Below are 24,997 nucleotides of genomic sequence, written 5' to 3'. Positions count from 1 at the left end.
AATAATAAAGACCAGGCATGGTGGTGCATGATTGTGATCCCAGTACTTAGGAGGCTGAGACAGGAGGATTGTGCAGATTTGAAGCCAGCCTCACCAGCTTAGTGAGGCTCTCAGCAACTTAGTGAGACCTTGTTTCCAAATAAAAATAAAAATAGGTCTGGGAGTGTAGCCCAGATTTATAAGGCCTCTGGATTCCATCCCCAGTACCACAGGGTGGAGAAAAAGAGAGAGAACAAGTCTTATTCTTAAGAAATTTACCCTTAAGTATTTAGGACACCCTGTTTACATATTATTTTCTTGGTGACTTAGAAAATTATATTCATACAAATATATAGACATGGTGGTGAACGCTTATAATCCCAGCATTTGGGAGGCTGAGACCAGAGGATCGCGGTTCGCGGACAGCTCAGCTACTTAGTGAAGCCCTCTGCAACTCAGTGAGACCCGGTTTCAAAATAAAGAATAAAAAAATAGGGCAAGGGGTGTAGCTCGCAGGTCGAATGCTCCTGGGTTCCATCCTTGGACCCGCAGGAAAAAAAAGAGAGGGGGGGGGAGGATGAGAATGAATCAGTTAATCTGGGTCAGTAATATAAAAATAAGTATAGAAAGACCATTTTAAGCATCTTGAAACTATTTAAAAATAAAAAGATCAGTGAAAATGGTGGTTGCAAGGAAAGATGGAAGTGTTACAAATTGTCCTCCAATTATTTTTTAGAGTCTAGGGCACTATATTAATACTTCTTTAGTTTCTGTTGTACTGGGAATTGAGCCCAGGTCCTTGTGAATTATAGGCAAACACTTTACCAATGGGCTACATTCACAGCTCTACAATATTTATTAGAACTCATCCAAAATATTATTTTTCACATTAAAAATAGAGTAATCACATAGTTTTAAAACCCAGAATAAATATTACCTCTTTCGAATTCTAGCATTAAATAGTGGTGCCTCAAAACGTGGATTTGTACCAATCAGAAGGACAACATCTGCTTCTTCCACACCAGCAATTGTAGTATTAAGAAGATAGTTGGAACGCAAATCTGTGCTAGAAATACAATATATAAAATGCAAATTTACTTTAAAGCTAATATATGTTCAAAATCCAAAGAATTGTGTGTGTGTATCTGTGTGTGTGTGTGTGTGTGTGTGTGTGTGTGTGTGTGTGTACTAGAGATCGAACCTAGTGACATTCTACATCCGAGCGACACCCTCGGCCCTTTTTATTTTTTGTTTTGAAACAGGGCCTCACTAGGTCATGACAGCCTTGTTAAACTGCTCAGTCCAGCTGGGCATGGTGGTGCACACTTGTAATCTCAGTACTTGGAAGGCTGAGACAGAAGGATTACAGGTTCACAGCCAGCCTCAGCTATTTAGTGAAGCCCTCTGCGACTTAGTGAAACCTTTTTCCAAAGAAAAAAAGAAAAAAAAAAAAAGGGTGAGGGCATAGCTCATAGGTAGGTTCCATCCCCAGTAACACACACACACACACACACACACACACACACACACACACACACACACACACACACACACTGCTGAGCCTGGCCTAAAACCTGCAATCCTCTTATATCAGCCTCCCAAGTACAGAAATTACAGGTGTGTGCCACCACATCCAGCTCATGTAATATTCTTATACCATTAAACGCACAGCACTCATACACACAAAAAAGTTATGTATGTTTAAAGTTTCAAGTAGAGCCAGGCGTGGTGGCACATGCTTGTAATCCCCGCGCTTAGGAGGCTGAGACAGGAGGATTGCACAGGTTCGAAGCCAGCCTCAGCTACTTAATGAGGCTCTCAGCAACTTAGTGAGACCCTGTTTCCAAATAAAAGTAGAAAAGAGGTCTGGGAGTATACCCCAGAGGTAAAAGGCCTCTGGCTTCCACCCCCCAGTACCACTAAAAAATAAATAAATAAATAAATAAATAAATAAAGTTTCAAGTACTTATTATTAACAGTTCTTGGTGAAATATTGGTGGACATTACGAAGAGTCCATATTAAATCACTGATACCATAGTGTGGGTTTCTTTCTTCTTTCTTTCTTTCTTTCTTTCTTTCTTTCTTTCTTTCTTGTATTGAGGATTGAACCCAGAGGCTTCTACCTCCAAGATATACCCCAGCACTTTTTACTCTGAAACAGGGTCTTGCTAAGTTGCTACGAGTCTCACTAAGTTGCCAAGGCTGGACAGGAACTTTCTGTCCTCTTATCTCAGCCTCCCAAGTACTGGGATTAAAGGTATATGCCACCATGCTTGGCAATGTGTATATTTTATACGTAATTTATAGCTAAAAGAAAAAAGAAAAGCCTAGATCAGAGCTTCATATTGCTCACCCGGCTCCTGCAGTGGGGAAGACCTCTTCTGTGCATAAGGTGTCGGAGTCCACTCTATTAAGCAAATCTTTCAGAGCTACTAGAGCTTCAGCATCCACCAAGCCACCTGCGATTGCTGCCACATCCTTCCCTTGAAAACTCTGTAACTAGAAATGAATATCACCAAGAAACCTATTGTCAGTAAAAGATGATAATGAAATTTTAGAAAATGAAACAATTTTCAAGTAAAAAAACATAACAAACTTCTCAAAAGAAAGTTTTAAGCTGATTATTAATTGAAAAGTAAAAAGAAGCAGAGGTGTATGTGGGGCCAAGGCTAGAACACCATTGGCTGGAAGTTGTTTCTTTTATATTTAGGAACAAAGGGGCTTCCAAACTAAGACTGGAGAATAAGTGCTGTGGAATTATAGTCATCACAAAACCATCTTCTGAAGTACCTGCCATTCCCTCTAGGTCTTTGTCTATATTGTCTTTCTCTGATTAAAAAAACATTCCCTCCACTTTGTTCTTTTTTGGGGAGGTGGGGGTACTGGGAATTCAATCCAGGGCTCCATATATACCGAGCACCTCAATACCACTGAGGTATACTCCAGCAGCTCCACTTTTGCTCTGATAAGCTCATATTCATTCTCAGACTTTGCTTAAAGAATTACCTCTAGCCAGGCGTGGTGGCACACGCTTGTTATACCCGCGCTTGGGAGGCTGAGACAGGAGGATCGCATGGGTTCGAAGCCAGCTTCAGCTACTTAGTGAGGCTCTCAGCAACTAAGTGAGACCCTGTTTCCAAATAAAAATATAAAAAAGGTCTGGGAGTATAGCCCAGAGGTAGAAAGCCTCTGGGTTCCACCCCCCCAGTACCACCAAAAAAAAAAAAAAAAAAGAATTACCTCTAAGAAAACACCCTGATATGCCATTTCTGTTAAGCCTCCCTCCATGTGCTCTCTTCATGTGTATCAATCCTGGTACAACTACCCAGAGTAGTATATAATTGCCTAATTATTCATCTTTCTCTACTACAATAATGTGGAAGGTAGGAATCATGTATCAGTGGTCTTTATATCCCCATACCAACATAATATCTGGCAACTGATTCTCATAAATTATCAAATAGAAGTAGACTGATTATAATTTTGGTAACAGGAAAGGGAAGACATACACATCCCCCCTCTTCATAGTAAAAATATTTCCTGAAAAAAAAAAAATCACAGAATATTTACTCTATATTTCAATTTTTTACCATTCCAGCCACACGAGAGAGTGCATCTTCCCAGGTGGTATAGCTTAAAAGCCCCTTTTCATTTCTAACCATCGGCTCAGTAAGTCTTTGACGTTTTAGCCCATCGTAGGCAAATCTAGACAACAGAAATCACACCATTTGTGGAATCTTGCTGAAGAGGCAACTATAATTTTCAAGTTTAAAATCTATAAGAAATGTTATTTAAATATAAGATTGGTTAAAGTATTAAGTAGAATAAAAATACCTACTAAATAGAATAATAAATAAAAGACCAGCTAAAGTATTAAGTAGAATGCCTACTTATTAAATAGAATAATAAATACCTTGAAACAAATCATTATTCCAGGTTTGAGGAGGAGAACTTTATTTTATTTATTTATTTATTTATTTATTTATTTATTTATTTATCATGGTGGTAGGGATTGAACCCAGGGGCATTCTACCTCTGAGCTACACCCCAGCCCAATTTTTTATTATTTATTTGGAAAAGGGGTCTCACTAAGTTGTGGAGGGCCTCACTAAATGGCTGAGACTGGCTGCAAATCCGATCCTCCTGTCTCAGCCTCCCAAGTACTAGAATAATAAGCATGTGCCAACATGCCTGGCTTGAGAAAACTTTATTTTATGAACATCACTTAAAATTAAAATACTACCTAAGAAAGTTTGACTTCTCATATTTGCAAATAGCAGAAAATTTTTACTTAAAACAATAGCAGCTAAAAAGCCAAATTATTATTTATAAAATTTGAGTACCTCTAGGTATTTTATCAAAATTATTATATGATTTCTTATATTCAGCTTCTCTTCTCCAATGAACAATAGTTGAAAAACTATCTAGCTTCAATTAACTATCTCACTAAATTCACTTCAATTTCTCTATGTGGGAGAAAAAAAGATTTTTCTCAATGTTAATATAAAAGCCAGAAATAGACCTAGGACTATTAATGTCAACTTTTACCCATTCTCTATATAAAAATTCAGATTTCAATACAAACTCACTTGCAAATACAAACATTTTATAAGTAATTATAATAAAATTCTTTTAAGTCAGTTGCAAAACTTATGGTAAGCAATAAGCATATACCTGGTTTTGTCAGAAATCCACTCCTCATTGATGTCCTCATGCATTCGGGGCAAAATCCTCATCACCTCTCCAGTTCTTGTGCTAACCACAATATTGCTTCCAACTGCATCCATTACATCAATGGATTCTGTTTTTCTGAGAAAATAAACACATATATGTACTATGTTGACTCTGAGAATAAGAAACAATTTGTTTCCTGGTTTACCAATTTACCAGTATGTTGTGTTTCTTGGTTTACAAATCCTTTCAAATTTCTAAAATCAAACAAGCTCAGAGAAATTGCTCAGAAAAAGTATCCTCATATGTGAATATATCACATAAATTCATAATGTGAAAATAAAGCCTCTAAAACTATTATGTAGCTGGGCGTGGTGGCGCACGCTTGTAATCCCCGCGCTTGGGAGGCTGAGACAGGAGGATCGCGCAGGTTCGAAGCCAGCCGCGCGCGCTGGCTTAGGAGACCCTGTTTCCAAATAAAAATGTAAAAATAGGTCTGGGAGTGTAGCCCAGAAGTAGAAGGGCTTCCAGGAACCCCAGTACCACCAAAAAAAAAATAAAATAAAAAAAATAAAATAAAATAAAATAAAACTATTATGTGAATCAGAAGCCATTTTGAAAGGGGTTCAACTAGCTAAATCTGGGGCAATTTGAGAATCAAAATAAAGAAGAACAAAGGGAGCAGGATTTCTCTCTACAGCCAATTAAGGAGCTCAACAGCCAGGTGTGGTGGCGCACGCTTGGATTCCTAGTACTCGGGAGGCTTGTAGGTTCACAGCCAGCCTCAGCTATTTAGTGAAGCCATCAGCAACTAGTGAGACCCTGTTTCAAAATAAAAAATAAAAAATAAATTGGGATGGGGGTATACCTCAGAGGTAGAATGCCCCTGGGTTCAATTCCCAGTACTGCCAAAAAAGAGCAAGTTCAACTTATCTTAAAAAACAAAAACAGAGCCAAGCGTGGCGGCGCACGCTTGTAATCCCTGTGCTTGGGAGGCTGAGACAGGAGGATCATGCAGGTTCAAAGCCAGCCTCCGCTACTTAGTGAGGCTTTCAGCAACTTAGTGAGACCCTGTTTCCAAATAAAATATAAAATGGGTCTGGGAGTATAGCCCGGAGGTAGAAAGCCTCTGGGTTACACCCCTAGTACCACCAAAAAACAAAAAACAAAACAAAACAAAACAAAAAAACAAAAACAAAAAACACCAAAGGCATACATACAGTGAGAAAAGCTTTAATGTATGAAAACTTGTTTTGAGTAAGAACAGTAGAAGTCTGTGATGGTCTGCCTTGTGCTGCTCCTGTCCCCCTCTTATCCCCGTTCCTATCCCCCTTACCACCTTGAAGTGAAGGTTCTTCCAGGTTAGGGCAGAGTGAAGATGGGAGAGTCTCTGCTGCAGACAGAGACAACTAACTGGCCTAAAGATGTGTTAGCTTCAGGTCACCGTAGCCCAGGAGAATCAAGAGTCTACTACTAGTTTGAGGTTGTAGTCATAGCTGGAGTAAAGCATTCCTAGCTAAGAGTACACATATGTAGCTGGCATCAGAGAGAGCCTAGGCTATTTACATCCTCCTAGACAACACTAAGACTCAAATGACTCAAGGAAAGTAAAAGCTGCCAGGCATGGTGGTGTATTACTCTAATCCTAGGAATCGGGAGGCTGAGCTAGGCTTTAAAAGGTAATTTAGAATCTAGGCAATTTAGCCGGGCGTGGTGGCGCACGCTTGTAATCCCCACGCTTGGGAGGCAGAGACAGGAGGATCGCGCAGGTTCGAAGCCAGCCGCGCGCGCTGGCTTAGGAGACCCTGTTTCCAAATATAAAATGTAAAAAGAGGTCTGGGAGTGTAGCCCGGAGGTAGAAGGGCTTCCAGGAACCCCAGTACCACCAAAAAAAAAAAAAAAAAAAAAAAAAAATAGAATCTAGGCAATTTAGCAAGACTGTTTCAAAATGAAAAATAAAAAGAACCAGGAATATAGCTCAGTGGTAGAGAGCCCACTGCAAAAAAAAAAAAAGGGGGGGGAGGGGGCCTGGGAGAAATTCTCAGTAAGAATGGAAACTAATAGTATTTTGTGGTGCTAGAGACTGAACCCAGGGTTCACCCACGATAGGTAAATGCTCCATCACTAAGCTACACTCTTACCTTCTTTCCCCAACTTTGTCTGGCAAGGACTAATCCCAGGGTACACTATCACTGAACCATATCCCTAGTCCTTTACTCAGGGCATTCTACCTCTAAGTTTTAGTTTGAAACAGGGTCTTGCTTAGTTGCCCAGGCTGGCCTCGAACCTGTAATCCTCCTGTCTTAGCCTCCCAAGTACTGGAATTATAGGCCTGTGCCACCTGCCACCGGCACGGCTCATTTTTAAATTTTTTTTTGTTTTATTTATTTTCTTGTGGTACTGGGGATTGAACCCAGGGGCATTCTACCTCCGAGCTACACCCCCAGCCCAATTTTTTTCAATTCTTTATTTTGAAACAGGGTCTCAATAAGTTGTGGAGGGTCTCAATAAATAGCTGAAGCTGGCCAAAAACCAGCCATCCTTCCAAGTACCAGGATTACAAGTGTGTACCACCACACCCAGTTTCATTTTTTATTTTGACATAAGGTCTATGTTTCCTAGGCTGGCCTTACACTTATGATCCCCTTGTCTCAGCATCCTAAGTACCTGGAATTGTAAGAATATACCATCAAGCCCAGCCATGTTATTTATTTTAATTTTTAACTTTTTTGGTCCTGGGGATTGAACCCAGGGGCATTCTATCTCTGAGTCCTATTTTATTACTATCTATCCCAGTCCTATTTTATTTTTACTCTGAAACAGAAGTAATGTTGATGAAAGTCGAACTACTTGCTGAGCCTGTCCTGGAAGGAAGTTCTATATACATTTCGAGAACCTTAAAAATACTTACCTGTTGTATCTACCTATTCCATTTGCTGTTTTTATCAAAAGAATAAGAACTACACAAAAAATGTATGAATGCCAATGATTTTCTAATTTATAATACTAAGATATAAACAAACCAAGTGTATAACAGGAAGAAGTGGTTAAATAAAGTATAATAACATTTCTACATGGTTGAATACTTAATATATAAAAGAGTAGACTATATATTTAAAATATTAAGACTATTGTACTCCTTGAAAGATAAGTGAAAACGAAAATTCTGTGGTTAAATACTTTAGAATTAACTTACAACAAAACTAATTTATACAAGTTCATCCTATTCTTCAATTTAACCACTTGCCTTCTAATGAATTAGTGCTTCCAATAAAGCAATAAACCAAAACTTAGCAGACAGAAATAATTAAAACTCAAAGGAAATAATTAAAACTCAAAAGGAATAAAACTGAACATTTTTTTGAATAGCAGCAAAGTCAAATTTGAAAATGAACGGTCAAAAATTCAAACATGAATACCTTGTTTCCCAAGGCCGGGCAGTAAAGGCATAGGGCTTAGATGTTAGGGCACCTACAGGGCAGATATCAATGATATTCCCAGACAATTCAGACATGAACATTTTTTCAATATATGTGCCAACTTGCATATCATTTCCTCTGCCTGTTGTCCCCAAATCATCAACTCCTGCAATCTCACTTGCAAACCTATAAGATAAAAACATGCTCTCAAATGATCGAGTCAGCAAAATTATTTCTTTTCCTATTCAAAATCATAAACAAAATTATTTTCAAAACACCAAATATACACGAGTATATTTTCAATGGCAAGCATAGCTCTTGAATAAAAACATAATCCAATAACTATTTGCATTTAAGTATAACACAAATAGGAAAGTGTACAAATCATATGTGTATAGCTCAGCAAGTTATCACAAAATGAATGCTCACATATTCTAATTTTTAAATCCAACTGAAATTGATATTAACTGAAAAGTGAACAACTTATTTGTTGGTATACATAAAAACAAAAAGTTGCCATCCTTTCCATTGTTGTTATTCTACTAAATATGGCAAGTAGTAAATAAATATGCAGTAATATTCTGGAAGAGCAAAAGTAAAAACATTACCTGATGCATCGAGTACACTGTATACATCTGGTCATGATGGTCTTTACCAATGGCCCAATGTTCTTGTCCTCCACAGCACGTTTTCCCTCTAAAAATCTACTCCTGTCACTTCCAAACATCATGGACTGGTCCTTAAGCAGATTACAAAAGAGTCAATATAAAGCTGCTAATAATGAAAACTTGAGAAAATAAAAAGATTTACAAAACTAAATTAAATACCTGAAGATCACATTCACCTCCCTGGTCACAAATAGGACAGTCCAATGGGTGATTTGCTAATAAAAATTCCATCACACCTTCTCTGCATGAAAAATTATATAAAATGACATAAACAGCTATCTCCCAAAATGGTTCACCTATATACTATTCACCATTTAAATAATCTTCATAAATTATATATTTTATATAGGCATTATAAAATTTTACATTTATCAGAAATGCCAATGTACTTTTTATTCTGGTAGTATTAAACAGAATTTGAAAAACTTTTGAGTCTTGAATAAAATATCATTAGAGAACATAGAAAATTAGGACTTTTTTTGTGTGGTACTGGGGATTGAACCCAGAGGCATTCTACCTCTAAGATATACTCCGAGCACCCCCAGCCTTCTCTTTTTTTTTTTCTGAAACAGGGTCTTGCTAGATTTCTGAGATTCTCATTGCTGAGGCTGGCTTCAAACCTTTGACTCTCCTGTCTCAGCCTCACAAGTACAGGGATTATAGGTGTGTGCCACCACTCCCAGCCTAAATTAGAACTTTTAACAATATAGAATTATCAAAAGTTGCTGAAAAGGTCCTCAGAAAATATTCACTTTAATCCAAAATAGAAACAAATAGAGCTGGAGTGTAGGTCAGCGGTGAAGCATTTGCCTGTGATGCACAAGGTCCCTGGGTGGATCCCCAACACCACAAAAATAATTTTAAAAATTTAAAAAACATGGCTGGGCGTGGTGGCGCACACTTGTAATCCCAGCACTTGGGAGGCTGACACAGGAGGATTGCACAGGTTCAAAGCCAGCCTCAGCTACTTAGTGAGGCTGTCAGCAACTTAGTGAGACCCTGTTTCCAAATAAAATATAAAAAAATAGGTCTGAGAGTATAGCCCTGAGGTAGAAAGCCTCTGAGTTCCACCCCAGTACCACAAAAAAATAAAAAATAAATAAATAAATAAAAAACACAAAACACAATCAGTACCAGAGCCGTAAGTAACAAATCACTGAAATAACCCTAGCTCAATAATTCCTAGACTCTTTGTTCATCACAAGTTGAACAAATTGCTAAACAAAGTTTTTTTTGTTTTGTTTTTTGAAGTACATAGATTCATTCTACAGGGGTGCTCTACCACTGAGCTACATCCCCAGACCTTTACCTTTTCAAACAAGATCTCCTAAGCTGGGTATGGTGGTGCAGGCTTGTAATCCCAGTACTTGGGAAGCTGAGACAGGAGGACTACAGGTTCCTGGCCAGCGTCAGCCACTTAGTGAGGCCCTCTGCTACTTAGTGAGACCCTGTTTCAAATTTAATAATAATAAAATAAGGCCAGGCGTGGTGGTGCATGCTTGTAATCCCAGCATTCCAGAGGTGGAGACCGGAGGATAGCAGTTCAAGGACAGCCTCAGCTACTTAGTGAGGCCCTTTGCAACTCAGTGAGACCCTGTTTCAAAAATAAAGAATAAAAGCCGGGCATGGTGGCACACACTTGTAATCCCAGCATTCGGGAGGCTGAGACCGGAGGATCGTGGTTTGCAGACAGCCTCAGTTACTTAGTGAGGCCCTCTGCAACTCAGTGAGACCCGGTTTCAAATTAAAGAATAAAAAATAGGGCAGGGGGCATAGCCCGGAGGTTGAATGCCCCTGGGCTCCATCCCCAGACCCACAAAAAATAAAATAAAAAAAATAAAAAAATAGGGCTGGAGGTGTAGCTTGGAAGTAGAATGCCCCTGGGTTCCATCCCCAGTATCTCTCTCTCTCTCTCTCTCTCACACACACACACACACACACACACACACACACACACACACACACACACAAAATAGGGCTAAGAATATACCTCAGAGGTAGAATGCCTCTGGGTTTAGTCCCCAGTGCTCCAAAAGAAAAAAAAGCAAGCCAACAAGCAAACAAACAAGAAAAAGAAAAAGAAACAAGGTCTCCTAAATTGCCCAGGCTGGCCTCAAACTTGTCATCCTTCTGCCTCAGCCTCCCAAATAGGATTACAGCAGTGTGACACAGTGCCCAGCTAAACAAGGGCTTTCAGCTGCTGATCCAAGTCTAAACTCAATACCATAAATCTCTGACTTAACTTGCTCTACTGTGAACTCATTTCCATGGCTGAAACAAACCAACCACGCCAACTTTTCTGGAATTTAATATTAGATTCCTAATCTATGGAAAGGTCTAAACACCATGCCAAGAGTGTCTGCTACATTAGTAACAACAAAGTACCTGGCTTTCTTAGATTTTTCTGAGTTTGTCAGGATATTCCAACCCTTCATTACTGGCATAGCACAAGCAGCTACAACCTGGAATTTCAATGGAAAAATTAATATTTACTTATAACTATAAGAAACCCAACATGCAAAAACATTAATTACATAAAAGCATCGATATACATTTAAAAACAAGAAACGAACAGACCATTTTCCAAGATAGAACTTTTTACATTTTCTTCATTATGATAATCTGGCATTCATACTCCTCTTAGAAATAAAACAGCTACAATTTGCATGTGATTTATTCCCCCAAAATGTTCAAGTGCAAGAAGTTTGGTTCCCAGTCTAACAGTATTGAAAGGTGGAGGGGCTTTTAGGAGGCGGGACCCACTGGGAGGTAACTGGGCCACGACGATTAATGCTGATCTTGAGTGGTTAGGTCTCTCAGGAGGAGATGAACTGGTATGGGAATGGGTTATTATAAGCAGCAAGACTGACCCCTCCTTGGTCTCTTGCTTCCTCTCCTGTCATGTTAAGAAGCTGCCAGCGACTCTCAGCAGAGGCTGGCCAGAAAGGGCTGCCTAATCTTGGACTTTGAGCCTCCCAAATTGTGAGCTAAATAAACTCCTTATTTCATAAATTACCTACTCTCAGGTATTTTAGTATAGCAATACTAAATAAATTAAGGCATCCCTTTGGGGTTTTTTTGGTACTGGTGACTGACCCAGGGGCTTTCTACTCTGAGTTACACCCCAGCCTTTTCTATTCTTTTCTGTTTTAAAACAGCGTCTTACTAAATCGCTCAGAGTCTCTCACAACTTGCTGAGGCTGTCCTCAAATCTCTTACCTCCCGTCTCAGCCTACCAAGTACCGGGATTACAGGCATGTGCCACATACCTGGATTAAACTAAAACATTCTACTTGTTAATTTTAGTCTTAGTAGTCAATACAATTTATGTGTATGTATGTGTGGTCCTGGGGATTGAACCTGGGGCATTCTATCTAAGTCACACCCCCACCCATATTTTTATTTTTTATTTTGAGAGTCTTGCTAAGTTGCTAAGGGCCTCACTAGCTAGCCGAGGCTGGCCTCAATTCTGTGACCCTTCTGTCTTTCCAAGTACCCGTATTACAGGTGTATGCTACCATACTTGGCTTCCATACACTTTTGTAGTCTGCTGTAAAACAGAACATCAAACAATTATGTGTTCATTTGTAGGCACTACTGAATTAAAGCTGTTTAAACCAGAATTACAATTAGCCTAATGAAAATGAATGTCTTCATTGCAACCCTTTTCTCTAGTGAAAATATACCACATAAGCACATCTAATGATCTAATGTGCTGCTTGGCACTAGGGATTGAACCCAGGGGCAATCTACCTCCAAGCTACATCCAAGCCCTCAGACCCAAGCACTATTTTACTTTTTATTTTTATTTATTTATTTATTTATTTTACCAATGTCTAGACCATGCAGAAAAGATGAAGCTGTTACTTCATCTCAATTTACAATGGTCCAATATTATTCTATCCCATGCGTATAACTGCTCATATCACTGACAGACTATAGCAGCAAATAAATGGGAAGTATTTTTTATTTTAAAACAGGGTCTTGCTAGGCTAATGAGTCTCACTACTTGCTGAGCCCGTCTTCAAACCTGTTGTCATCCTGTCTCACCTGTTGAGAACTGAGATTACAGGCACGCACCACCATGCCTGGCTGCTTGGTTGTGTGTCTGACAAATCATTTGAAAGTAATAAAAAACCACTTTTAATTTCTAGACTGGTTACAATTATATGGCACTTAGGTTAACGAGGGACTTATTGATGTATTTGCAATTTCAGAATAAAGCAAATAAACTGTACATAAGAAAGCTATTGAATTTATAGACAGAAGTAAATAGGGCTAGGGTCTCCTCTACCACAGTAGTGACTCAAAAGTTCGCTGCAAGATTTACTATTTTCTACCTTCTACAGCATGCATAAAATTTTACATACCTTAGGAGCTTTCTCAATTTCAACAAGACACATCCTACAGTTCCCAGCAACAGAGAGCCTTTCATGGTAACAGAATCGTGGGATCTGCATGCCAACCTTCTCACAGGCCTAGAAGACAAATTTTAAGGTTTTTTTCCCCATTACAATAAGCTGACTTTATTCCTGTTGTTGCTGAAACAGAAACAGTAAAAATAAAGCCATCTTACTACTCCCATCTATAAATATATCTTCACCCAGCCTTCCTCAGTCCCTGAAGAGATTTCCCTTCTAGGTTCTTGATCCCAATCCGCTTTGACTCGAAGATACTCAGTAGGATCTAAGGATACTCAGCAGGCTTTCATCTTATGTGGAAGAAACTTCAGCAGACATGATGATGAGGCTTTCCACGTCTGCTCTGAAACGCTGATCACAAACTCTGTCCCAGTGGTTTTACACCTGTTCCTCTTTATTTTGTTCCCCTCCTTTGGATTAGTCTCCATCTCATACCATCTAGCTGACTATTACTAGTTCTATCAGTGGCGCTCTACACCCAAACCAAGGCTCACATTCTCATTCTGGCGGAAGCTGTTTCTGTTTGCCAAGTTAAGAGACATTAGTCCATGCCGGGCATGGTGGCGCACACTTGTAATCCCAGCATTTGGGAGGCCGAGACTGGAGGATTGCAGTTCGCGTACAGCCTCAGCTACTTAGGCGTGGTGGTGCACGCTTGTAATCCCCGCGCTTGGGAGGCAGAGATAGGAGGATCGCACAGGTTCGAAGCCAGCCGCGCATGCTGGCTTAGGAGACCCTGTTTCCAAATAAAAATGTAAAAATAGGTCTGGGAGTGTAGCCCGAAGGTAGAAGGGCTTCCACCAAAAAAAAAAAAAAAAAAAAGAAAAAATAGGGCAGGGGGTGTAGCTCAGAGGTAGAATGCCCCTGGGGTTCCATCCCCAGACCCACAAAATAAATAAATAAATAAATAAATAAATAAATAAATAAATAAATAAAGAGACATTAGTGCTGCTTTAACATTTTTTCACAGCCAGGCATGGTGGTGCGCACTTGTAATCCCAGTACTTGGGAGGCTGAGACAGGAGGATCATGCAGGTTTGAAGCCAGCCTCAGCTACTTAGTGAGGCTCACAGCAACTTAGTGAGATTCTATTTCCAAATAAAATATAAAATTGAAGCCGGGTGTGGTGGCTCACGCTTGCAATCCCCAGACTTGGGAGGCTGAGACAGAAAGATCACACAGGTTCGAAGCCAGCCTCAGCTACTTAGTGAGGCTTTCAGCAACTTAGTGAGACCCTGTTTCCAAATATATATATATTTTTAAAAAAAAGGTCTGGGAGTATAGCCTGGAGGTAAAAAGCCCCTGGGTTCCATGCCCAGTACCACAAAAAAAAAAAAAAAAAACAAAAACATTTATTCACCCCTTCTTTTCTGCAAGTTCCTCAATTTTATTTTTGGTGGGAAAGGTACTAGGGATTGAACTCAGGGGCGTTCAGCCTCTGGGTACACCCCAGGCTCTTTTTTTGTGTGTGGTAATGGGGATGGAACCCAGAGGCTTTTTACCCCCAAGCTGCATTCCCAGACCTACTTTATATTTTATTTGGATACAGGATCTCACCAAGCTGCTGACAGCCTCACTAAGTAGCTAAGGCTGGCTTCGAATCTGCACAATCCTCCTGTCTCACAGCCTCCCAAGTACTGGAATTACAAGCGTGCACCACCACAGCCAACCACCCCAGGCTTTTTTTTTTTTTTTGGTGGTACTGGGGGTGGAACCCAGAGGCTTTCTACCTCCGGGCTATACTCCCAGACCTATTTTCTATTTTATTTGAAAACAGGGTCTCACTAAGTTGCTGAGAGCCTCACCAAGTAGCTGAGGCTGGCTTCGAACCTGTGCGATCCTCCTGTCTCAGCTTCCCAAGCACGGGGATTACAAGCGTACGCCACCACGCCCGGCTTCACCCCAGGCTCTTTAAAAACATTTATTTTTAATTCAGGCATGGTAGCACATGCCTGTAATTCCAGTACTTGGGAGGCTGAGACAGGAGGATCATAGGATCATAGGCTCCAAGCAACTTAGCAAGGTTTTCAGCAACTTAATGAGACAGTTTCCAAAGGAAAAATAAAATAGGCCTGGGGATATAGCTCAGAATTAGAATGCACATAGTTTTAATTCCCAGCACCACACAAAGAAACAAAAAAATATTTTGAAAGAGGGTCTTACTAAGTTGCTGAGGTCCTCAGTAAGATGCTGAGGTCCTCAGTAAGATACTGAGGCTGGCAGTGAACCTGTAATCCTCCTGTCTCAGCCTCCCAAGTACTGGGATTATGGGTGCGTGCCACCACACCTAGCTTTGTTTTAACTATTTAGCCTACAAAAATGTGCTAGATGCAGCATGCATAAAAGTGAGTAAGACAGACATTCTCCAAGTCTTCATATTAGCTCATATTCCAAATGTTGATTATATCTGAACCTTCAGATACAGTCCTGACAATCCACTTCTTCAAGCTTCAGTCTTAAGTAGGTGTTTGCATGGCTTTTTCACAGGTTAAATTCATCCTATTTCTGCCCCCTATACACATCCCCAAACAAAGTTAAAAAACAACAAACAGAAAAATTACAAATATCCCTCTGCTCTCAATCATTCCTCAAGGACTGTTTATCTACATTTTATTATACCATGAATATGCCCTTCTTGTTTTCATTCCCACTGCTAGTTTTAATTTTAGGTCTCTTTATTCCCTTTGCTACTATTAATTTTAGGTCTTTTTATTTCCTGCTCGACAAATAGAAGATTCTCTTTCCTTATCTCACTCTGGTTTTGCTATCTCCAAATTATCATCCTCTACTATCACTGTCACTGGTTATAGGCACTAACATTTTCAGTGGGTCAAACAATAAGCTCTCCTGCTTCATGACTAGACTTTCCCTTTCTAATAACTTTATCCTGTCATCTCATTTCCGCATATATTTCATGTCCTCTCAATACCAAACTATGTGAATATTCCTAAACATAACATGCTTGGGCCTTAGCCAATTATTTTTCCATACAAAATGCATGTCCTTTGTTTACATATAAACATTCATCCTTTAAAACTTCCTCAGGGATCAAGATGGCCGTGATATCTCTTTCTACCACATCTACTATCCATGCCAAAATATTTTGCTTTTTTTTGTTTGTTTGTTTTGCAGTACTGGGGATGGAACCCAGGGGCATTCTGCTTCTGTGCAACACTCCCAGCCCTATTTTTAGTCTTTTTATTTTTTTGAAACAGGGTCTCAGTGATTTGTGAAGGGCCTCTCTAAGTAGCTGAGGCTGTCGGTAAACCATGATCTTGCGGTATCCGCCTCCTGAATGCTAAGATTACAAGCGTGTGCTACCATGCCCAGCTCAATTGTACTTTAAATGTATTTTTGTAATATATTTAGTACTTAAATGTGTATACCTAGCACATAATCTAAAAACGACTGCTGAAATAAAGTATGTTTAGCTCTGTGCTAACCTGCAGACTGAAGGAAGCATCACTTTTTTTGTGTGTGTGTGTGGTACTAAGGATGGAACCCACAGGTCTTCTACCTCTGGGCTACACTCCCAGACCTCTTTTATACTTTATTTGGAAACAGGGTCTCACTAAGTTGCTGGGAGCCTCACTAAGTAGCTGCAATCCTCCTGTCTCAGCCTCTCAAGCGCTGGGATTACAAGCCTGCGCCACCACGCCCGACCGAAGCATCACTTCTCTATGACCAAATTTGTTATTTTTGGAGGAGGCTGAGCATTAAATATTTGAGGCATGAATTCAAGAACATACTCTAATCCACCTACCTGCTTTATAAGACACAATTCTAGAAAGATTAAAATAGAAAGGTTCCATGAAAGTGAAAAGCATTAAGCGGGTCCTAGGTGTTTTTATATATACTTAAAACTAAAGTAACCAGCTGGACGTGGTGGCACAGGCTTGTAATCCCAGCATTTGGGAGGCTGAGACAGGAGGATCACAGCTCGAGGACAGCCTCAGCTACTTAGTGAGGTCCTCCACAATTCAGTGAGACCCTGTTTAAAAATAAAGAGTAAAAAATTGGGCAGGGGGTGTAGCTTGGAGGTCAAATGCCTCTAGGTTCCATCCCCAGACCCGCAAAAAAAAAAAAAAAAAAAAAAAACTAAAGCAACCAAATATTTATTTAACTACAAAATTTTTAATGGGTTATTTGGAAGGTAAAAGTGAAACAAAAGAACTACCATAGTTCATTAAGAATATGCCAAAAATATATAAATGATTGTTCACTTTATTTTTTTTGCGGGTCTGGGGATGGGAACCCAGCTGCATTCTACCTCCAAGATACACCCCCTGCCCCGTTTTTTATTCTTTATTTTGAAACAGGGTCTCACTAAGTTGCAGAGGGCCTCACTAAGTAGCTGAGGCTGTCTGCGAACCGCGATCCTCTCATCTCAGCCTCCCAAATGCTGGGATTACAAGCGTGCACCACCATGCCTGGCTGATTATTCACTTTAAACTGTCAAGAATAAAATCCAACGATCTTCAAATGTTGTTGCCTGTAGTTCTGTTTTAGGAGTAAATAAACAGTATAAAGAAATTAAACTGGAACTTTAAAAAAAATCAAGTAACACATACAGTCACAAAAATAAAGAATCAAAATGTATGCCTACTTGGAGGACGGTAGTTCCTGGTTCCACCATGACAGACTGACCATCAACAAATACTTCGATCAAGTTGCTTGCTGCTGTGGCAGTAGTTCGAACTGATCATCAAAACAATGAGGTGAAATGAAATTAATGTTGTTGAATTTATTATAGTTAAGGATAATAGATTAATAAATTATACATAAAATACTTCATTTTATACTATTCCTATTTTTCTAGATGCAATTTTGTGTGTGTGTGTGTGTGTGGCACTGGGGATTGAACACAGAGGCATTCTACCTCTGAGTTACACGTTCAGCCTTACTTTATTTTGAAACAGGGTCTCACTAGTTTGATGAGAGTCTCCCTACTTGCTAAGGCTGTCCTCAAACCTGTAAGCCTCCCAAGCTGAGGTTACAGGGATTCACCTCCACACCTGGCTTTTTACATGTTATTTCTGGAAATAAGACAAAGTTTTATTTTGAGATCATTCTTTCTACTATTCTTATTTAAAACAAATTTTGAAAACCTGGCATGGTGGTGCATGCTTGTAATCCCAGCATTTGGGAGGATGAGACAGGAGGATCACAGTTCATGGACAGCCTCAGCTACTATTTAGTGAGGCCCTTTGTAACTCAGACCCTGTTTTCAAACTAAAGAATAAAAAAATAGGGCTGAGGGTGTAGCTCAGAGGTAGAATGCCCTTGGGTTCTATTACCATTACCGCAAAAATTAAATAAATCATGAGCCGGGTGTGGTGGTGCATGCTTGTAATCCCAGCATTTGGGAGGCTAAGACAGGAGGATCACAGTTTGTGGACAGCCTCACCTGCTTATGAGGCCCTCTGAACTCAGAGAAATCCTTTCAAAATAAAGAATAGCCGGGCATGGTGGCGCACGCTTGTAATCCCCGCGCTTGGGAGGCAGAGACAGGAGGATGGCGCAGATTTGAAGCCAGCCGCACGCGCTGGCTTAGGAGACCCTGTTTCCAAATAAAAATGTAAAAATAGGTCTGGGAGTGTAGCCCGGAGGTAGAAGGGCTTCCAGGAACCCCAGTACCACCAAAATAAATAAATAAATAAATAAATAAATAAATAAATAAATTATAAAGAATAAAAAATAGAGCTGGGGGTGTAGCTCGGAGGCAGAATGCCTCTGAGTTCCATCCCTAGTAATGCAAAAAACAAAAATAGAAACAAACAAATTATGGGGTTAGCCTTCTTTTTATGGTATTGGGGATTAAACCCAGGGGTATTTTACCTCCAAGCTACACCACGGCACTTTTTATTTTTGTTTGGAAACAGTCTCGCTAGGTTGCTGACAGACTCCCTACGCTGCTGAGGCTCACCTCCAACCTGCTATCCTCCTGTGACAGCTTTCCAAGTATTACAGCCAGGCAAGACAATGTCTGGCAGATTTAGGATTTTGAAGAAATATCCCGTAGACCTATGATTTTACAAAGATCATCTAATACTCACAAATGAAAATAAGAAAAAAACTTACCATATCCTTTAGGAGACTTAGAAAGGCCAACTAGGGCCCTTCTAACAGGTATCCTTAACATATTTCTAAAAACAAAACAAAAAAGTTATATTATTATAGGAAAAAAAGCATATAATCACAAATTTTTTTATTACTGTTTTATGGGTTTAAAGCATTCTTCATATACACTACATTGAACATTTAGTCTTGATATTTTCCCTCAAATATTCCAGAGAATACTGAGTCTCAGAGATAGTTACTAACTTGTTCAATGTAAAGCAGCTAAGAAACAGCTAGTTTATAAAAAAACGAGTTCTCTAATCCTATGTAAAGGACAGCGCTATTGGGGCTTATTTTTTGTTTTTTATTTCATTTTGGTACTGAGGATTAACTCAGATGTGTTTTACCTGAATTATATCTCTAACCCTATTTTACTTTTTTAATTTCAAAACAAGGTCTCAATAAGTTGCTGAGAGACTCACTAGCCTCAAGTCTGTGATCATCCCGTCTCAACCTCCCAAGTACTAAGATTACAGAAATGCATCACCACATCCAGCAGTACTAAGAAACACTTAAAACACCACAATATAATAAAATAAACTGCAAGAATAATGAGCTTATTAGTAGCTGTGTAAAAGAAGCCTATCTTTCATCCTGCATTTTCTACCAATAGGCACCGTATAAATGTACTTTTTTTTTTCTTTTGCGGTACTGGGGATGGAACCCAGGGGCATTCTACCTCTAAGGTACATCCCAAGTCCTATTTTTTGTTCTCTTTTTTTGTGTGTGTGTATGTGTGTGGTACTGGGGGTGGAACCCAGGGGCATTTGACCTCCAAGCAACATTCCCTGCCTTTTTTTTTTTCCCTCGGGTCTGAGGATGGAACCCAGGGGCATTTGACCTCCGAGCTACACCCCCTGCCCTATTTTTTATTCTTTATTTTGAAACAGGGTCTCACTAAGTTGCAGAGAACCTCACTGAGTAGCTGAGGCTGTCTGCAAACTGCGATCCTCCGTCTCAGCCTCCCAAATGCTGGGATTACAAGTGTGTGCCACCACGCCCGGCTTTTTATTCTTTATTTTGAAACAGGGTTTCACTGAGTTGCGGAAGGACTCACTAAGTAGCTGAAGTTGTCCATGAACCACGACCCTCTGGTCTCAGCCTCCCAAATGCTGGGTTTACAAGCGTGTGCCACCACACCCAGCTCAACCCAGGGGCTTTCTACCTCCGGGCTATACCCCCAGCCCTATTTTATACTTTATTTGGAAACAAGGTCTCACTAAGTTGCTGAGAGCCTCACTAAGTAGCTGAGGCTAGCTTTGAACCTGTGAGATCCTCCTGTCTCAGTCTCCTAAATGCTGGGATTACAAGCATGCACCACTATCCCAGGCTACACCTCCAGCCCTATTTTTTTATCCTTTATTTTGAAATAGGGTCTCAATGAGTTGTAAAGGGCCTCACTAAGTAGCTGAAGCTAGCCGCAAACAGCGATGCTCCTGTCTCAACCTTCCAAATGCTGGGATTACAGGCATGTGCCACCAACTCTGGCCATTCTGCATGTTTTAAACTCAATTACCTGCTTTAATACTCTTTAGATATTCTGAGATAGCTCAAAAGCAAATAACTTTCATGTGTTTTAAGGCCCATTTTCTGTGCTAAGTAGTACATTATCTTATAGATCTGCAATTATTTATTTATATGCTTGTTCCATCTCACTGCATTACAAATGCCTTGAATCTATATTTAGAACCCTCCTCCCAGGGCAGTATACAATAAGCCTTATGACAGGTAACACACATCTGCAATCCTAGTACTTGGGAAACTGAGACAGGATGATTCAAGGTTTGAGGACAGCCTCAGCAACTTAAGGAGATTGTTTCAAAATAAAAAGCAAAGAACCTGGGGACATAGCTTAGAGGTAGGACACTCTGGGTTCAATCCCCAGTAGCACCACCAAAAAAAAAAAAAAAAAGGTGGGGAGAGGCAATTTTGCTTCCCAGGGAATATATGGCAATGTCTGAAAACACTTTCCACAACTGGGGAAAAGCTACTGGTAAAGGACAGGGTGCTGCAAAACCTCCTACAATCCAAAGGACAGTCCTGATTATAGTAAAGAATTAACTTAAGTGTTAATAGTACTGAAGATAAGATGCTGCTCTATAAGGTTTGCTGCATTGCTGAAATAAATGGGAGAATACATAAACATTACCACTTGAAGACACACATAGGCAAACAGAAAAGTTACCTGAACTTTTAGTTTGTGTGTTTCTTTTTGGTGCACTCGATCAATCACACAGGCTAAGGGCCAAAAACTATAATTTTTCATTTTGAACTTTTAAAGGTATTAAAGTTAAAATTATGTGATTAGAATATATCAACATAAGCTGGCCGTGGTGGCGCACCCTTGTAATCCCAACATTTGGGAGGCTGAGACCAAAAGATCATGGTTCATGGACAGCCTCAGCTACTTAGTGAGGCCCTCCCCAACTTAGTGAGACCCTGTTTCAAAATAAAGAGTAAAAAATAGGGCAGGGGGTGTAGCTTGGAGGTCGAATGCCCCTGGATTCCATCCCCAGACCCACCCCACACACAAAAGTATTCTGTATATAACAATTTAAAAACTTTAATGTTATCATCTCCAGCACAATATAGAAATAGTGTACACTTTAGCCAGGCATGGTGGCACATGCCTGTAATCTCAGTATTTCAGAGGCTGAAATAGGAGGACCCAGGTTTGAAGCCACCCACAGAAACCTAGCACAGCTCTCAGCAACTTAGTGAAACCCTATTTCCAAATATAGGAAATATATGGAATACACCTGGGGTATAACTTGGAGATAAAATGCTCCTGAGTTCATTCCCCAGTTATGAAACAAAAAAATTAGCGTACACTTTGAATAGGAAAGTCAACCAGAACTAGGCTGTTAACATCTAGCATGAAATATAATATTACATAGCTCCAACATAAGAATTACAGACTTGTGCCAGGTGGGGTGGTATATGCTTGTAATCTCAGTACTTGGGAAGTTGAGACAGGAGGATTGCAGTTTCGCAGCCAGCCTCAGCTCTTTCGTGAGACCTCGGTAACTTAGTGAGACCGTGTTTCCCAATAAAAAAATAATATAGGTCTGGGGGCATAGCCTGGAGGTAAAAGGCTCCTGGCTTCCACCGTTAGTACCATACACAAAAAAAGAAAATAGACTTGGTCCCAGTACATGGGAGGCTGAGAGAAGAAGATTGCAGGTTCAAGACCAGCCTCAGCATCTTAGACCGTTTCAAAAGAAAAAAAGAAAAAAAGAAATGGACTTATATACTCGTATCTAGAAATATATACTTCAGTATGGCTTTAAATGTATTTATCAACTAGGTAGGAATGGAAATAATTACAATTGCCCCACAAAGGCAATATAAAAGCAGTGTACACTTCAGCCAGGCATGGCAGCACACGCCTGTAATCCCAGCATTTGAGAAGCTCAGACAGGAAGACCCAGGCAACTTTCAAAGTACATGAACAAGATGAACAAATTAATTCTGAAGAGAGACTAAGGATCTATGAAATTGCAGGAGACTACAGTAGGGTATGCCTACACATCATTCTTGTGGATTCAGCTTAGTAGTATATACAGCAAATACAAGTTTTGCTTTTTGGAATTTTTTTGTTTTTTTCCCTGAACACCTTTGAGCAGAAGTTGGTTGAGTGAAGATGTGAGATCCGCAAATGCAGACTCTACAGATATGAAGAACAATTGCATATTAGATATGAAACATTATGACCAGTTCTAAAACTAGACTGGACACTTTTCCACAAGGGAAATACATTACTCCACCTTCTTCATCATGTATTCAGCATCTATTCATGTCTCTCCTTCCAAGATATTACGGTAATCCAAGTCACTATTGCTGTTTGCCTGAACTCTTCCAAAAGCCTCTTAACCAGTTTTCTAGCTTACTCTTTCCACACCTGCCCTCAGACTGAAAGACTTTACCCTCAGATCCTTTTGGCCCCTTCCCAAAAGACATTTTCTCAGAATTCCCTTACCAGTTATCTAAAAATTTCCTGACAGCCAGGTGTTCTGGTAAACACCTGTATCCCAGTAGTTGAGAGGCTGAGACAGGAGGAGGATCACAGATTCAAAGCCAGCCTCGGAAACTTAGCAAGGTTCTTAACACAGCAAGACCCTGTTGCCAAGTAAGAAATAATGCCAGGTTGGGAGGCAGAATGGAGGTAGAACGCCTCTGGGTTCAATCCTCAGTGCCATAAACAAAAAGTAATTAAATAAAAATAAAAATTCCCTGAGCCGGTGGTGGTGGTGCACACTTGTAATCCCAGTATTTGGGGGGCTGAGACAGGAGAATCATGCAGGTTTGAAGCCAGCATCAGTAGCTTAGTGAGGCTCTTAGCAACTTGGTGAGACCCTGTTTCTAAATAAAATATAAAATAGGAGGTAAAGCTTGGAGGTAGAAGGCCGCTGGGTTCCATTCCCAGTATAAGAAAAATAGCAAGTAAATAAAAATAAAAATTTCCTAAATATTCCCCAGTCAAATTACCCGTTTTACTCTTTACGGACGAATTTATGCTTTATAGTATACTTCGTAACATGAGTTAATTCTCCAATCTCTAACTATAATTTAGATGTCGTTTTGCTGGGGAAGCCTTATAAAGTTCTGCTTAATGATGCACAACTCAGTGGGGAAGAAAAAGTAGAAACTTTATTCACCCAAAACAATTCACGCTCCATTTTCTACACTCTCAATTCGTGGATGAAACAGCTGTGCCTGACCCCTGGCCTTACAGTACCTGCGCCAGACCCGTATGAATTTGTAAACCGAGCTGTGATATTCGCTAGTGCGACCCTAGCCTAACTCTTTCAAAGTCCTCTTTGCTAGTTCCCTCATCAGTTAAAGAAACAGTGCAACCGAACGTGGTCAGTAGGTAACAAAACAAGTAACACAGTAGATAACAAAACAAGTAACAATTACAGGATGCTTCCTAAAGCTAGACAATAACGTATGTTCCCGGTACAGTATGTGGAAATTTGGGGGGAAATGTCCATTCGTTAGGCCAAAATCACCTGTCACACAGTTCATTTCCCGGGCAACAAAACGGCCTGCACCTGACGGGGACAGTCATGTCCACCTCTGCAGAGGGAAGGTTGCTCCCACGCCTGCACTGGGCCGGCGTTCCGCCGGGTCTCCTGACCCTCCTCCTCCCGGCTCCATCGGACCACAAACTAAGGCGCACGGCCCTCACCGGCCGGCTTCTGGGCCCCGGGGCGGCTGGCGGGAGGCGGCACCCGTCAAGGACAAGAGGATAAAGAGTCACCTAGGAGAAAGGGGCAGTCCCGGCACAAAATAAGGACTCTGGCCGAGGCAGCTCAGCCTTCTCACCTACTCACTACTTCGCCTTGCCCTCGGAGCCTCTGGGGCCGCTGTGCCGGCAGGTCCGACCCGCGCTGACCCGTCCGAGACCGGGTAGCCTTCCCAATATGGCAGCCTCGGCTAACTCCGCCGGCCGGACCTGGAGAACGGAAAGCCAGGAGGGACCAGAAACTGCAGATTCCACAATTCGCGGTCGGCGATTTCCGGCAGCCCGACGGAAGCTCGGGAGGAAGTGGGCCGGACGACCGGGACCTGCAGTTCCGCCGGAAGTGCCCGAGGTCTCGAGGCCGAGCACCTTCGGTCATCTCCGGCATCTCCAGGGGCGGTTCCCGTAATTTTCGGAAGCCGTGAAGGTACGAATTTTAAAAATGCTCCCTTTATTAATTATTTGCAAGCACA

At 40.6% G+C, this 24,997-nt stretch overlaps 1 protein-coding gene across 2 annotated transcripts in view; it reads right to left on the bottom strand.

Annotated features, from left to right (window-relative positions):
* The window catches only part of NDUFS1 (NADH:ubiquinone oxidoreductase core subunit S1), a gene marked incomplete at both ends in the record, with an annotated part of 42,114 nt that extends 22,813 nt beyond the window's left edge, over window positions 1-19,301 (bottom strand). Inside the window, 11 exons of one of the 2 annotated variants that reach the window (XM_080689514.1) lie at window positions 917-1,045; window positions 2,334-2,479; window positions 3,571-3,685; window positions 4,655-4,789; window positions 8,071-8,256; window positions 8,679-8,809; window positions 8,898-8,979; window positions 11,124-11,200; window positions 13,109-13,216; window positions 17,766-17,857; window positions 19,241-19,301. In XM_080689514.1, the coding sequence (XP_080545640.1) occupies window positions 917-1,045; window positions 2,334-2,479; window positions 3,571-3,685; window positions 4,655-4,789; window positions 8,071-8,256; window positions 8,679-8,809; window positions 8,898-8,979; window positions 11,124-11,200; window positions 13,109-13,216; window positions 17,766-17,857; window positions 19,241-19,301 (1,262 nt within the window). The remainder of the gene's footprint in view (window positions 1-916; window positions 1,046-2,333; window positions 2,480-3,570; window positions 3,686-4,654; window positions 4,790-8,070; window positions 8,257-8,678; window positions 8,810-8,897; window positions 8,980-11,123; window positions 11,201-13,108; window positions 13,217-17,765; window positions 17,858-19,240) is intronic. The other variant, XM_080689515.1, reaches the window with a different exon arrangement.
* Between the last annotated feature and the right edge of the window lie 5,696 nt (window positions 19,302-24,997).

The sequence above is a fragment of the Muscardinus avellanarius genome (genome assembly GCF_963383645.1).
Source record: "Muscardinus avellanarius genome assembly, chromosome: 2".
In the NCBI taxonomy this organism is placed as follows: domain Eukaryota; kingdom Metazoa; phylum Chordata; class Mammalia; order Rodentia; family Gliridae; genus Muscardinus; species Muscardinus avellanarius.
The sequence above is the reverse complement of the archived record's forward strand: the minus strand, read 5'-3'. Positions and strand labels throughout refer to the sequence as shown.